The 15,583-nt window shown below is 44.5% G+C and overlaps 1 protein-coding gene across 3 annotated transcripts; it reads left to right on the top strand.

Annotated features, from left to right (window-relative positions):
- The first annotated feature begins 5,958 nt into the window (after positions 1-5,958).
- On the top strand, positions 5,959-15,297 carry CANT1 (calcium activated nucleotidase 1). 3 transcript variants are annotated; one of them, XM_042452596.1, is made up of 4 exons: positions 5,959-6,080; positions 11,473-12,130; positions 13,147-13,350; positions 13,788-15,297. In XM_042452596.1, exons 2-4 carry the CDS (start codon positions 11,494-11,496, stop codon positions 14,156-14,158), a joined length of 1,212 nt encoding a protein of 403 aa, XP_042308530.1. In that variant the 5' UTR covers positions 5,959-6,080; positions 11,473-11,493; the 3' UTR covers positions 14,159-15,297. The 3 variants fall into 3 exon arrangements, with proteins under 3 accessions (XP_042308530.1, XP_042308529.1, XP_042308531.1); XM_042452595.1 differs by lacking the exon at positions 5,959-6,080 and adding an exon at positions 8,262-8,893; XM_042452597.1 differs by lacking the exon at positions 5,959-6,080 and adding an exon at positions 9,046-9,224.
- The last annotated feature ends 286 nt before the right edge of the window (positions 15,298-15,583 follow it).

The raw sequence follows: 15,583 nt of genomic DNA, 5'->3' as shown, positions 1-15,583 counted from the left end.
TACTAATCCTGTATTCCCTGAAGCTCTTGTAACTTCTTCTGCCCTTTCACCAAAGGAGCAAATAATGTGAGAGTTAATATTATTTGATGCTGGATGGGCAAATTGCCAGCTGTTGGGTGCCCAGGGAAACACAGCAACTTCTCAGCCCTGTGAACAAGTTTCCCTGCTGGGCAGAAGCACTTTATGGGAGCCAAGCTGTTTGGCTGTACTGTGTGTCATCCAGTTCCCATCTTAGATTATTTTGAGCGCAATACTCAACTTGATGGAGGCCAGTCAGCTGGTAGGCCCAGAGAAGAGATCTGGTCCCTTTCAGAAATGTTGGTATCCCCTCTGGCAACCAACCACTCTCCTTTGGCAAATGTTCCCATCTGATGGCAGTCCATCTAAATGGGAGCTAAACTGGCACCTGAATCTATTTCTACCACGAGATAGGAAAATAATCTAGTTGGTGAGTGAAGGTGTTGGGGTGAGACACCTTTGGTGCTGGGAAAGTAGGAGACACATAGTAGCAGAAGGCAGATGTTTGGTGCCATGTGGCCATGATACAACCATGCTTGAGGGTCCATCAAAATCTGGCATCGCCTGAGTCAATAGCATCACATATAAGAAGAAAAATGACCTGGGCAGCTGCCCAGCTCATACTTGCCCACAGATTATTTCCTGCTGTATATATGGATGCACCATAAATGTTAATCCCAATAACAATCAACAGCATGCCTGTTTGTGGACAAGCTTCTTGAGAAGGTGGTTAGTACATTCTCTCCATTGCTTTGCCCTGACCTCATAGGGTTCACTACTATGAGGGCTGATGAAAGCTGAGACACTGGACATCATCATCATCGTTGTTGTTTTACATTATGTTACAATAAAAATACCTTTCATGCTTCCTACCCAACCATTCTTAACAAAAACTGTATGCCAATACAGTGTACACAAAGACACTGGAAAAAAGAATGAAAATGAGACAGTAGAAAAGACTCACAACCTTCCCAGAACTGAAAAGTATCACATATCATGACTTGATTCTTAGCTATGTATACCAGAATCTTACTGTGGTTTGAAGATCATAGGGCAGGATTTAGGGACAATTGCCATATGGGCAGTCCCCCTGGCTCCAGTTTTCCTAAAATATCCAGCATGATGAAGAGTTCTGGAGAAGTGAAAAATTTGCTCATCATTACATAACATTTCAATTGGGCCCACAAAGATAACTATTGGTTTTGGAACATAGGAGTCACTACATCATTTAAAACATGGGTAGAAATAATGTGGCCCTCCAGATGTAGTTGGACTCCAAGTCTTTCTGGATGCTGCAGTCCGACATCCGGAGGACTGTCTGATTCCTACAGTAATCTGAAATGAAGCAGATCAAGAGAAATGACCATTATCATGTAAACTGCAGTTCTTCTTTCCTAAAATTGCACTTTAAACTGGCCACAGCCCTGAATTCTTTTAACCTCATAGCAGTCAAAGTCATGGGGGCCTTGAAATCCATTTTTGGCATTCTCATGCCTTTCTCTATTTACTTCCATATGAATGTAAAGTAACCTAGCAGGATTTTTAGAAAGTAAGAAAATGAATTAAACAAAGTAAAATTGCTCTGTATCACTAGTATTGTATGTATATATTACTAGTTTTAAAAGGAACTAACACAAAGCACATTCGACTTCAAAAGTTTTATGCTTGAAATGTTTGCTTGTTAAGCAAAAAAAAAATGCTCTATTTGTTTTCTTTCTAATCTCTGTTATTTTTATCTTATGCAGAAAAAAGCCAGTTATTAGACTGAAACTCAAGATTTCCGCCCCACCTTCAAACATCCACTACTCACATCCGAATACTTTTGCCAAATTCTTTCTTTTGCAGCAGCTCTCTTTCTTTAAATGTTCTGGACACCCATTTAAAGAGAAACCTCTTTTTAACAGATGCATTCTGAATGCATGAGGTTGGGGCTGGTTCCATTGACAAATAGCTTTTGTTGTCTCTAGTTGCACAGACCGTGAGCTCTTTGTGTGGAATGGCTTTTTTATTCTGAACCACTGCATATCTCATCATCATAGGGTCAAACTACCTTAGGTTATGATTCCTCTAGACATACATTCTAGACCAAGTGCTTCTCAAGCTATCCTAATGTGATGGACCAGCAGTCTTTCCCCCAAAATGTGTCAGAGGTCTTTACCATATTTGTGCCATGTTATTATCATATTCACATAGTTTCCTGGAAACTTGCTGTGGACGGACAACCAATGCCTTACTGAACAGCACTGATCCGCAGGCCAAAACTGAGCAGTATCAGTAACTGGGTACCATTTCATTCCATGCATATGAGGCCTCAAACCGATGGCCCAGAAGTGCTGCCATCAGGCTGCATTGAGAGCGTGGCATTCAGATGACGCACATCTCGAATGCAGCTGGAAGCCACCCTCCTGGCACATCTCTTTGCCAAAGAACCAGCCCAAAAAGGAGCAGTAAAATACAACTCTTTTTTGGTGCCTGGTTCAAAACTGCACCAGCAACCCAGATCAAGGCTGGGCATGTGCGGCTGCCGCAATCCTGAACAGTGATGGCGCAGACCTTTTGTGCCATCTGCTTGGCCCCTGAGGAAGTAGACCAAGGCTGAATCTGCACTGTAGAAATAATGCAGTTTGGCACTGCTTTAACTGCAATGGACTTACCATATATACTCGACTATAAGTCGACCTCATGTATAAATCAAGAGCAGATTTGGGGGCCAAAATTATGGATTTTGATTTTGATATGACCCGTGGACAAGTAGAGGGTAAAACTTAGGGCATGTAACAAAGGATATAAAGGATGGTGCGAGGGAAAATGATGCCAAACAACTTAGAACATTCTGGAAGGCATAGCTGTGCTCATCCAAAAGGCTGGATGGATGAAAGAACAGAGGGGATCCATGCATCATTTTGGTGCTCCCAGGATGGACAAAGGCGCGTTACAGACGCGCATAAAGTATGTGCTCGGCACGTACTAGGGTTAGAAAGGGGAGTCCTTTCTGGACGCCCCTAACCTTAGTACGCGCCGAATGCATACAAAATGGTGGCACCCGTTCTGCATGGGCGCCGCCATCATGACGTCGCGGACACCTAGTGTCCACATAAGAAGCCCCATTTTGGGGCTTCTTTTTTGTTGCGTCCGGGAATCGCGCGGTTTGTCCGCTACGGTTCCTGGACTGCAGCAACCAGCGGCGCTGGCAGACCATCCTTTTTGGTCTGTAAAGCGCCTAAGCTCTCGCTTTTACCACTCTATTCAGAGAAAGGGGATGGCTCCTTTTTTGTATGTATAAGAGTTAAAGTACAGTACTTACATTAATCCATGGATAAGACGACTCAGGTTTTTTGGTTCATATTTTTGACTAAAATTTCTATACTTATACATGAGTATGTGGTCTCCTCCAACTCTATTATTCTATGATTCTATACAGTAATGCTATGGAATTCTGGGATTTGTAGTTTTTTGAGATATTTTGCTTTCTCTGTCAGAGAAATCTGGTGCCACAGCAAACTACAAACCCTGGGATTTCATAGCATTGAGCCATGACAGTTAAACTGGTGTCAAACTGCGTTATTTCTGCAGTACAGAATTAGCCCAATTCTAAGAAAGCTTATGCTACAACTTCTTTCACAGCTAGTCTCAAATGTTCTACAAGATCCCTTTGCAATCTGAGTAGCATCAGCCCTGTTCTAAATATCAACAAGACCAAGTACAAAATTAATATGGTATAGAAATACTGATTATTCTTATTTTTTTACAACTGGAATAAGGAAGGAATGTAATAATAATAATAATAATAAAATTTATTTATATCCCGCCTCTCTACAAAATGCAATCGAGGCGGTTTACAAGATTAAAAATATACAATCTGAACCCTCAAACCCCTTAAAATATAATTAAACAATGTAGAGTTTAAAACATAAAACATACTTTAAAAACAATTCAATAAACTGTGGTGAAGTCAGAGGTCAGCATTTGATTTTCCTTCTGATCTGATGGCCAGGGGACTATTCAGGAAAGGCCTGCCAGAAGAGATCCGTCTTTATAGCTTTTTAAAAGCTGTTTAGAGTGGTGATATATGTGATGGATCTCCTCCAGCAGGCCATTCCACAATCTGGGAGCTACAGCTGAAAAGGTCTTCTGGGAGGTCATAGACAGCCTTTTTTAAAAAGGCCTTTTACCACAGGGTAGATATTAGATGTGATCCAAAGTTAAGCCTGAAAAGATTTTTTAAAGCAAGGCCTAAGCAAGGAGCCAACGTGGTGTAGTGATTTTGAGAGTTGGACTACAACTTTGGAGACCAGGGTTCAAATCCCTGATCAGCCATGGAAACTCACAGGGTGACTTTGGGCAAGTGCCACTCTACTCTCTCAGCATCAGAGGATGGCAATGTCTAATCCCCTTCTGAAGAAACTTGCCAAGAAAACCCTGTGATAGGGTTGCCTTAAGGTTGCCATAAGTAGTTGCAAACGACTTGAAGGCACCCAATCCCCACCACAACAAGGGCCTATGCAACAACATCATATGTGGTACAGTTGTCCCTCCACATTTGTGCCTTTGACTTTTGCAGATTTGATTAATATGTTTTCTCTAGGAACCTCTGGGTTCTCTTATACCAAAAGTTGTGCTGGAGGACCCAGAGATTCTGAGGAGAACACTCCACTTGGCATTTGTAGGTCTTCCAGTGTAATTCTGTGGTCAGCTTCTGGCAGATGTTCACCACAGAGTTGTGCTGGAGGACCCAGAGATTCCTAGAGAGGTGTTCTCTCAGGTAAAAACACAAGTGTCTTTGTTATTTGTGGTTTTTCCACATCCACAGTGGTCTTGTGCCCCTAACCCCAGCGAATGTGGAGAGATGCGCATGTTACACCATATATCTCTATTACTATTGCTTTTCCCAATATGTCTCTTTGGTCCAAAACACACTGCAATGATAATCCACCTTGAGGCCAGTCTAACTGCCTGGTAACTTTATCTGAAAAACATTGAAATAACCATTGATTTTTCTTTCAGGTCAAGTGTTAGAATGGTACAAAATACACTACGGAAATAATAATAATCCAGTTCGAGACCGCTTTAACTGCCCTGGCTCAATGTCAGGGAATTCTGGGAACTGTAGTGTTTGCGAGACATTGAGCCCTCTCTCTCAGAGAGAGCTGTGGTGGTGCCACAATAAACTACAGTTCCCAGGATTCCCTAGCACTGAGCCTGTGGGCAGTTAAAGCTGGGTTGTTCCTCCAGTGTGTTTTAGACCTTTGTTTTGTTATTCAGTGAAAAATTCAAACTTCTCAAAAACTAATTTCTTGGCGTCCAGGAAGTTGTTGTCTTTTTCCTTCTGGGCGGCTGGGTCGACATTTGGCCTCTGTGCTCAGGTTGGAGCAGTCTGTATTGTAACGTAATGTGTATTGTGTGTGTGTGTGTGTGTGTGTGTGTCTGCGACGTGTAAACATGACATGCGTTTTCTATTTCGTAGCGTTTCTTTTTAACTTAAAAAAAAATTTAAAAAATATTTTTTTAAAACCTTGTTTTTTGTTTTATTTGTGGTTTCCTCACTTCCACAGCAGAGCCCCTGTACGCTTAGTGCGTGCTTACTATGTGTTTACTCCAGCTCACGCCAACCTCAGGGGGCAACCACTGCCAAGATCGGGACTGAGGCACCTTTGTGACCCAAAATCAACGCTGCCTCCTGGAAGCCATAAAGGCCCAGCGCCTTTTGGGGGGAAAACGAAGCAGCGTCAGGCTCAAAAAGAGGCAACAGCTGAGAGAAACCCTCTCTCGCGTGGAAGGAGGCCTCCTCAGAATAGGCCTCAGCTTTTAGTCTGGCCCGCAAAGAACCGTGGGAAGCGTAGTTCAGAATGAAGGCAGCAGCAGGTGCCCATTTCCCCCTTTTATGAAACATAGGCCGCGGGGGTTGCCGGGATGCGTCGTAGTTCCTCGCGCGCGGTGCATGCTGGGAGGCGTAGTCCTTTCAGAAGGCAGGAAGGAAGGAGGGCGGGTGTGGCGGCAGCAGGTCCTTCCCCCCCTCCTCCCCCGCCCTCCGGTTATTCCCGGCGAGGGGCGGAGCCTAATCGGTGAGTGGTTGCGGGGAAGAGGAGGAGGGAGAGGGGATATATACCTTTTATTTGCAATTGTTGTTGTTATGGAGGGCCCCGGGTTCCCCCCGAAAGGAGGTGGTGGGCCCTTTGCCTGTCCCCATTTACCTGGGGGGACTTGGCACCCTTCTTCCCATTCAGGGAGGCTGTGGGAGATGTGTTGCGGCAGCTAACAAGGCCAATGCGATTCTAGGCTGCATCAATAGAAGTATAGTCTCTAGATCAAGGGAGGCAATAGTGCTACTCTATTCTGACTTGGTCAGAGCTCACCTGGAATATTGTGTCCACTTCTGGGCACCACAGTTCAAAAAGGACATTGAGAAACTGGAGCGTGTCCAAAGGAGAGCGACTAAAATGGTGAAAGGTCTGGAAACCATGCCCTATGAGGAACAACTCAGGGAGCTGGGGATGTTTAGCCTGGAGAAAAGAAGGTTAAGAGGTGATATGATCGCCCTGTTTAAATATTTGAAGGGATGTCATACTGAGGAAGGAGCAAGCTTGTTTTCTGCTGCTCCATAGAACAGGACCCAGAACAATGGATGCAAGCTCCAGGAAAAAGAGATTCCACCTGAACATTAGGAGGAACGTCCTGACAATAAGGGCTGCTTGACAGTGAAATACACTCCTTTGGAGTGTAGTGGAGTCTCCTTCTTTGGAGGTCTTTAAACAGAGGCTGGATGGTCATCTGTCGGGGATGCTTTGATTGAGATTTCCTGCATGGCAGAATGGGGTTGGACTGGATGGCCCTTGTGGTCTCTTCCAACTCTATGATTCTATGATAAGGTAGTTTCCTTGGCCTGCCAGACCTTGAGTGCAGCAGGGTCCATGCCTTGCAGGCCCATTGAGGATAATCACAAAATTTGCCTGTCCTCCCCCCTCTTCCTCCTCCTCCTCCTCCATTTCTCCTTTCCTCTTCTTCACTTTAGGCTACAGTCCTCTTCAACACTGCTTTAACTGCCACAGCCCCATGCCATGGACTCCTGGGATTTGTAGCCAACTGTGGCACCAGAGCTCTCTGACAAGGAAGGAGAAATGTCTCACAAAACTACAGTCCCCAGAATTCCATGCACATTGGGCTATAGTAGTCTTAAATTGTGTCAGCCTGGGATTGTTTCTGCAGTGTGGATACAGTCTTATATTTATCCCTCTTGAAAAATCCCAGCTGAAGAGACTTCTTCACACTCAATGCCAGAGTTGGTTTCGATGGCCTTCGCTAACCTGGCTTTCTCCTTCTGTGCTGGACTGAGCTGCCCATCATCCCCAGCTAGCATAGCGATACTGGCTAGGGATAGTTGCAGATATAATCCCGCCTCAATGCACAGGTATGAAGATACAGGGGGATCTAGGGGTTGGTGATGGAAAGCCTAAGCCCTCCTCCACTGATTTCCACTGAGACTGATGCTTTTGCATCACTAGAATTACAGTAGTTGATAATAACCACATTATCAAACTACACCCTTATAGTGCTGGTATTCCAGTTTTACTGCCCTGGCTTCCTCCTGTTGCATTCTGGGGTTTGTAGTTCAGTGAGGCCTAAGAGCTCTGGCTGAGAATTCTAAACGCCTCTCCTTATACTGCAAATCCCAGAATGCAACAGGAGGAGGCAGCCAGAGCAGTTACAGCAGAATAGCAACACTAAAAGTGTAGTGTGGTAATCTAGTAAATCTCAGAAGCAGGAACACCGGCGGTTGGGGGTGATCCCCTATTTCAGTTATTTTCAAACTCTGGTCCTCCACATGTTTTGGACTTCAGTTCCCAGAAGCCTGAGCCATCTTGGCCAGTGTCCTGGGATTCTGGGAGCTAAAGTCCAAAACATCTGGAAGGCCAGAGTTAGAGAATCACTGCCTGGTTTTTGTGATCTTCTCCAAGAAGCCATTTTTGCCCCTCTATAGCTAGAGAAAGCAAGTGGGGCCTCACTTGTGTTTTTTTTTTGGGGGGGGGGGGGGGGAGGCTGCACAGGGAGAAGCCAGTTGGGTAATCTTGGTTGCATCTGTACTTCAGAAAAAATCCAGTTCAACCCCACCTTAACTGCCATGGCTCAATGCTATGGAATTTTGGGGACTGTAGTTTGTTGGGGTACCAGAACAAACTACAGTTCCCAGAATTCCATAGCATCAAACCATGCCAGTTAAAGTGGGGTTGATCTGGATTATTCTGTGTGTGGATGGAGGGTGTGTGAGAGTCCAATACATCTGGGGGGAACCGTACTGAAGAAGGCTGAGACAGGGCCCTCCCTTCAGGTGTTCCTTTAAAGCTACTTCCTAAGATGTCTGATTTGTTAATGCCCTCTGCTCAAAACAACACGGATGCTTCACCTCAACTCACACCTTTTAAATGGTCAAACAGCAAGGTGGCATTGCAGGATGTTCATGCTGGCTCACATCAAAATTTACAATGCTGTGAGATCCTTTTGGGTACTGTCTAAAAAAAATGGGGCTGTTCATCCCCTTATAGAAAGGCATATGCATTCATGTAAAGTTGTCACTGCTACTTCTTCACCAATCTTGACCCAAACAGTTCTGTCCTCATAGGACTAGGGTGCGTTCTGTGTGTCTAGCTAAGGAAGTCTGTGGGTCCACTGGATTGACTCCCTCAGCAGAAGGACTTTGGTAAGACTAGGCAATGGATGTTATCCCTCAGCTAGATTGGCTGCTCCCTTTCCTGGCAGCCTTAGTGGACAAAGAGAAAGAAAGAAGCAGTGAAGCTGTGGAGCTAGTGATGGAAAGGGAACATCCCAGCAGCTTTTGGACTCTCAGTGTAAACATATCTGTGGACATTATGCATATTTTCTAGTAAGTAGCCTTTGCATTTTGGGATCTATGATGGCGATCACCTAGGGAAGGTTTTACAGAGAATTTGATAGGTAGAGAGTTATACTGGAAGAACCCATCCCTATGTAAGCTACAGGAATCTTGAAACACATTAGACCACATCATCTGTTTGAGTAAAACGGGAAGGAAGGTCTGTTATAAGGAGAACTGGTTGGGCAAGTCAACAATCTTTGACCTACTGACATTTTCTGACGACATTTCCTGGATCCGGGAACTGTGTTCTGCCACCTGTTGCAGGTGCGGCTGGTCCCCAAAATTGCCAGCAAGCGATGAGTCGGGAACAGGCAAACAGGTCTGGAAGGATGGGGGCCTTGGTATTTTGTACTCAAAATGATACACAGAGCCAGTTTTCTGGGGTGGGAAAAATCTGTATTGATGAATGAAGGTACTCTTGAATTCTCAGAGTCAAATCTCAGAAGGCTTATGGTAAAGAACTGTTATTATATCCATGGCAAATTATAGCTGATAAGGAAAAGGGAGTTTGGAGTAAGGGCATGCCATGGATTCAAGGCTTGCTGTTGGTGTTCATAGGTTGGGTGGCCTCCATTTTATGTTCTATAACTAACTTCCTGCATTAGTGTGCCTTTTTGTTTGAACACACTCTAGCAGCTTTACTTTGTCCAATTGTTTAATTAGTAAAACTTTACTAATTAATTGGTGTTGGTTACTTTAATGGCTGGGGACAAATTCTGTGAATTAAAAGCACACTTGCTTATTTGTTCACTGTATTGGTTCTGGTTTGGTGACTAGTTTTAAAAATGCTGTTGCCTTTTAACAACGAATGGGAGTGTTTCTGTATTAAGAGACACCATGGCAAGAACACTGAACTTAGCTTGGAAGAAGTAGGATTCAGATTTCCCTTAGCCTAGAGTGTAAAACTTAGAGGTGACCTTGGGATCAGTCCTTACCTTTCAGCCTAAACAACCTGATAAGGTTGTTTGACAATAAAATGGAAAAGGGATACATGTATGCTACTGCTCTGAGCTTCTTGGGGAAAGAGTGAGAAAATGAGGAAGATGATGATAAAGCAGTGGTCTCTTTCTTTCATTATTGCAAAATGCAACTTTTTAAAGGTTTTGGTTCAATGATGAGTTGATCAAATAACCAGCTAAAAGGGAGCTGACTAATTTCAAGTGAAATGTTAAAAGTTAAGAGTAGGAATCATGCTGTTCTCCCAATTTTGTTGCATTGCAACTCCCAAAATACTTCACCATTGGCCATCTTGGCAAGGTCTGCTAGAAGGTGCAGTCTAGCAGCACCTGGAAGGCCACATGATTTCTACCCTAATCTAAGGCGGGATACAGACCGCCGCTTTGAGGCGGTCTCCCGCCGGCGCCATTTGCTCTGTGCGGGAGCCGCAGCAGCCAAACCGCGTGGCTCCCGCGCGGAGCAAAAAAGAAGCTCCATTTCGGAGCTTCTTTTTGCGGCGCCTCTATGACGTCGCGAGGCACCGCTGGTGCATTCGCGATGCCTCTATGACGTCGCGAGGCACGGCTGGCGCATTCGCGACGTCATAGGTGCCGCGACACGTCTGGACGCTATGCGTCCAGTACGTAAAGATGGCGGCGCCCATGTGGAAGGGGCGCCGCTATCTTGTACGTATTGTATACGTACTAGGGTTAGGGGGGTGCGGAAGCACTGCCCCTTCCTAACCCTGGTACGTATACAATACGTACTATATGGCGGTTTGTATCCCGCCTAAGTTAGTTGAATTCAAAGATATAACCATGTTAGTCTGTAGATTCAGTATAAAGAGAGATCTTGTAGCACATTTGAGACTAACTGAAAGAAAGAAGTTGGCAGCATGAGCTATCATAGATTTCAGTCTACTTCCTCAGATGCTGTAGGTGGAATGGAAGCCAGGGACAGACATATATATGCCATAGGTATGTGAAAATGTCAATTCAAATTCAAAATAATTTAGATATGGAAATGGCGGTGTGATGCCACATGCCACACCACATGGCGCATGCCATCACGGTGCTCCTTTGGTGCTGAGTCTACATGATACAGCGCCAAAGGAGTGCTGTAAAGCTGTGGCGTTGGCATTACGGCGCCCTTTCCAGGGTGCAAAAAGGAACCAATTTTTGTGTCTCTTTTTTGCACCCTGGAAAGGCCAGATCAGGCTGCGGCATGCCTTTGCCATGGCCCTGATCTAGCGAAGATGGAGGTGGCTACAGGCCGCTCCTTCAGGGACGGTCTGCACAGCCCCTAAGTTAGTTGAATGTATCAGTTTCTCTTGTGTAGTTCCCCCCAGTTCTAGCAGGAATACTGGTCAGGTTCTATTTAAAAGGACCAATGCTTGGCTTCTTTCCTTGCCGTTCCACTGTAGAGTTCCTGATCCAGTTGTCCAGCTTTCTGCCCTGAAGCAACACCTGCCCTTTTTAATATTCCTATCACATTTACTTCTGCCATAGGCATGAGCAAGCATCCCAATACTTGGCTTTATGTACCTGTCTACTTGCCCACTTCACGACAGCTGTGTATCAACCCTCTGTACTTCTTTTATGTCTCTGCTGACCCTGTTCTTTTCTTTCCAGGTTCCCGGGCATCTCAGGCTCATGCCCGTCTCAACCCGTCCACGCCTGCAATGGGATGAGTCTCTGAATCCCTTGAGGATCAGTGTGGGCAGCCTTCCAGTGTTGGCTTCCATGACCAAAGCAGCTGACCCCCGTTTCCGCTTGCGTTGGAAGGCCATTTTAGCAACCTCTCTGGCCTTGGTCCTTGTCCTGTTGCTTCTCTGCTTCCAGCGCTCACCCTCGGCTAGTAGGCCAGTTCTTCCCAATGCTCACAACTGGCAGCTCAGTGTGCTGCCAAATGAACGGTACAATGACACCTACCCACTTTCACCACCCCAGCGCATTCCAGAAGGTGTGCGCTACCGCATTGGACTCATTGCTGACCTCGACACGAACTCCAAGGGTCCCAGTGAGCATACTTGGTTTAGCTATTTGAAGAAAGGCTACTTGACGCTGTCATCTAGTGGAGACCATGTCTCTGTTGAATGGGATACCCAGGATTATAAACTGGAATCTCACCTGGCTGAGAAAGGACGTGGCATGGAGCTTTCAGAACTGGTAGTTTTCAACGGCAAGCTCTATGCTGTAGATGATCGCACTGGTGTAGTCTACCAGATTGATGGCACGAACGTAGTGCCTTGGGTGATCTTGTCTGATGGAGATGGTTCCATTGGCAAGGGTGAGCTCAGATTTTTCTTAAATTGGAGAATTTCCTTATACCCATGCTATCCTGACTCCTGAGGCCCCAAATGTAGCTAGGGCCACCCCAGATTTGTGGGCATTCTCAGAATAACTGTGTCTTCTGTCCCAGATATACCTGGCCCAAAGCTCCCTATAGTAAGGTTTTCAGCCTTTGGTCTTTCAGATGTTTTCTGCTTCAGCTCTCAAAACCTCTGACCATTGGCTGTTCTGGCTGAGGCTTTGGGAGGTAAACGTCCAGTGTTTCAGGTGGACCTAAGGTTGAGAACCATTGTTCTTCAGTATTCTCCAGGTGAGGTTAAACTATTTTCTTAATTCAATTACTTGTCTTCCTTGCTAATGTTCAGTTGAGAGACCTGTCGCTATCATTGTTATACTTCACCGACAAGTAAAATATACTTATTTACCCTGCCTCTTGGCCTTAAAAACTTATACCTCCAAGTTGACTTACAAATTAAATAACCCAAATATAGTATATAATACATTTTAAAACAGTATAGTACATTTAAGAAACAAAATCTGAGAGCATGAAATCAGTAAAAATAGTATTAGGGGGCAAGCATTAAAATGAGCCAGTTAAAAAAAGATACAAAACCATGTCAGGAGGAGAAAGCCAAGGGACAGATTTAAAAGTTGATATGGTAATAAAGTCTTCAAAAGAGAGGGTGTTATCCAGACACATTCAGGGTTGGAATTCCATAACTGCAAAGGCCTTCAGTGTATCTCAACCAGTTTTAGAATGTGTGACAAAGCCTTGATGAAGAAAGCCAAGTGGGAGGGGGCGGAAATTTCTGGTTGGAAGAAATAGTCCTTCAGGTAACCTAGGGAAGGGAAGTTAGGCCATTTTTTAAATAGAGTCCTGGGAAGTGAAATATTTCAATGCACACACCTTTCCTCTTTATGAGGAATCAGAACTAACCTACATTTGTGTAGCCATGGTGTACGTTCTAGATTGGAACCATGCCTTTACTTTTTTTTTCCTTTTTTTTTTTTTAGGGTTTAAGGCAGAGTGGCTGGCAGTGAAGGATGAGCATCTATATGTGGGAGGCTTGGGCAAGGAATGGACAACAACCACAGGAGAGGTGCTAAACGAAAACCCTGAATGGGTGAAAGTCATCGGCTATAAAGGTGATGTGGCTCATGAGAACTGGGTGGCCAATTACAATGCACTCAGGACAGCTGCTGGGATCAAACCTCCAGGTGAGTAATGAACAGGTTCTTAGGCTGAAGGATTGAACATGCTTGCATCTGTGTCCTTTGTGTCATTCTGCTTCCAAGACTGCGATTTTGAGAGAATTTGAAGCTTTATTGTTAAGGATCAGATGGTTTGGGGACAGAAAGGCAGGCAATGAGGTATGAAAAATTTGAGGAGACAGGATGTGGACGCCCATGAAGAGAAATGGATAGGAAATAAGGGCCTTCTCCTTGTTCTTGTTCACATTGATCTGTCAAGGCAAGTGGCTATAATAGTTTATCCTTTCCCAGATTTTCATGTCTCCATTTCCTGATTCTGTTCTGACCTTTACCCATTTTCTTCCCAGTGAGTCTGACTTGCTCTATCTTTCTTATACATATTTCTGGTACGATGCTTGCCAATAACTCATTTTGTTCCATTCCCCCTACTCCCTGTCACCCAGGTTACTTGATCCATGAGTCTGCCTCCTGGAGTGAGAGACTCCAACGCTGGTTCTTTCTGCCACGCCGTGCCAGTCATGGGCGCTACAATGAGCAGGAGGATGAGCATCGTGGCACTAACTTACTTCTCAGTTCCACACCAGACTTTGCCGGTATCACTGTGAGCCATGTTGGTGATATCATCCCTACTCATGGCTTCTCCTCTTTCAAGTTTGTACCTGACACCGATGACCAGATAATTGTCGCATTGAAGTCTGAGGAGGATGCTGGACACGTGGCGACGTACATCACTGCTTTCATGCTGGATGGTCGTTGCCTGCTGCCAGAAACACGCATTGGTTCTGTCAAGTATGAGGGAATCGAGTTTATCTAATTGATAGAATGGATGCTTGTGGAACAGTGTCAGTGAACTTGAAGGAGGGGTCGAGAACAGAAGTTGCATTCTAGGCATCTTCTTCTGAGTGACTGAGATGCAGAACACAATGGGACAGTGGAGTGCTGCCTTGTCATAGTTTTCACCTTTATAAAATTGCTCCTGTAATGCTGGCCTGTTTCTGTGATGACCTCTAGTGGTGCAGAGTGGGCAGAGCCCCTGCAGTTTTAATGCTCCTGCTTCATTGAACCCTGCGGGGGAACTAGACTGGTTTCCACCTGGCCCCTTACATTACTCAACTGATTTAATGATTTGGCACAACTCCCATGAAGAGCTGGCTTGATCTTTCCCTACAACAGGTCACCACCCACTTTTACTATGATTTATGTGTGCCTTTGCGGTTAAAGTAAGGTATTCACTCCTGATTGCCTGGCAAGGTTATCTGACTTTTCAGAAGGTCTTCCTTTAGCTCTTAACTAATTAGTTTTGATTCTATCCAAATGGACACTTCATCCTAGATGGGCCCTGGTCCAGAATATGCCAGATATCAGAGCTGGGAAAAGTTACCTTTTTGGCACTATAACTCTTGAGCTCTAATAAAAAAATAATAATAAATTTTCAGAGCAACAGCAAGGGAGAGGCTTAACAACATAGCTCAGAGTTTTTCTGAATGGAGCAAAAGTATCTTCTGTCTTACAATTCAGGCAGAGGGCTTGTTTCCATAAAGTACTCTATGCCATCACTAATACTGAGAGTTGTAAGACTCCATCATAAGCCATGCTTGCCTAGTATTCTCTTTAGGATACTGTCTACTAAATATTTCAGTCACAGGACATGTATAGGAGCAATTCATCCAACTCTGGCCTTCATAATCCTTTGTTTTTTGTTTTTTGTTTTTTTAAGGGTGGGTTTGGTTTGGTATCAGAAAGTGTATATCATATAGGAATACTGCAGCTGAAACAAGCCGTACCTATTTCTGCTGTTTTATCTGGCTGTAGTATGCAATGTTCCTTTGGGACAGGATGGGTCATGTGAACCTGGTTTATCCCATCCCACCCATCTTGAACATTTTACTGTGCTTTTACAGTGGCTCTAGAACTGTGTGTATTCTCACAATAAATTATGAACTGTTTTCCTAGTCCAAGAGCCTGTGGTGATTTTGCCCACCTGGAAGTATCAAACAAATACAGCCATTGCCTGATGAGCTCTTGCGTTGATTCATAAACAATACAGCAAACACACAGAATGCTTCCATCCACTTTCAGATAGACCTTTGTACATTATTTTTAAGAAAACATGAATCTTGTGAAAGCTTGTGGGAATGTAAGCTTCATGAACCTCACAGAAACCCAATTATATAATTTTCCATCATGGATTGTCAGAGTTTGGTTTATGGGCTTCCTCAGGATATTTTCACATTCTTCC

This window comes from Sceloporus undulatus, chromosome 2 (genome assembly GCF_019175285.1).
Source record: "Sceloporus undulatus isolate JIND9_A2432 ecotype Alabama chromosome 2, SceUnd_v1.1, whole genome shotgun sequence".
NCBI lineage: Eukaryota > Metazoa > Chordata > Lepidosauria > Squamata > Phrynosomatidae > Sceloporus > Sceloporus undulatus.
Note: the sequence above shows the minus strand (reverse complement) of the source record. Positions and strands in the feature narration are given on the sequence as shown.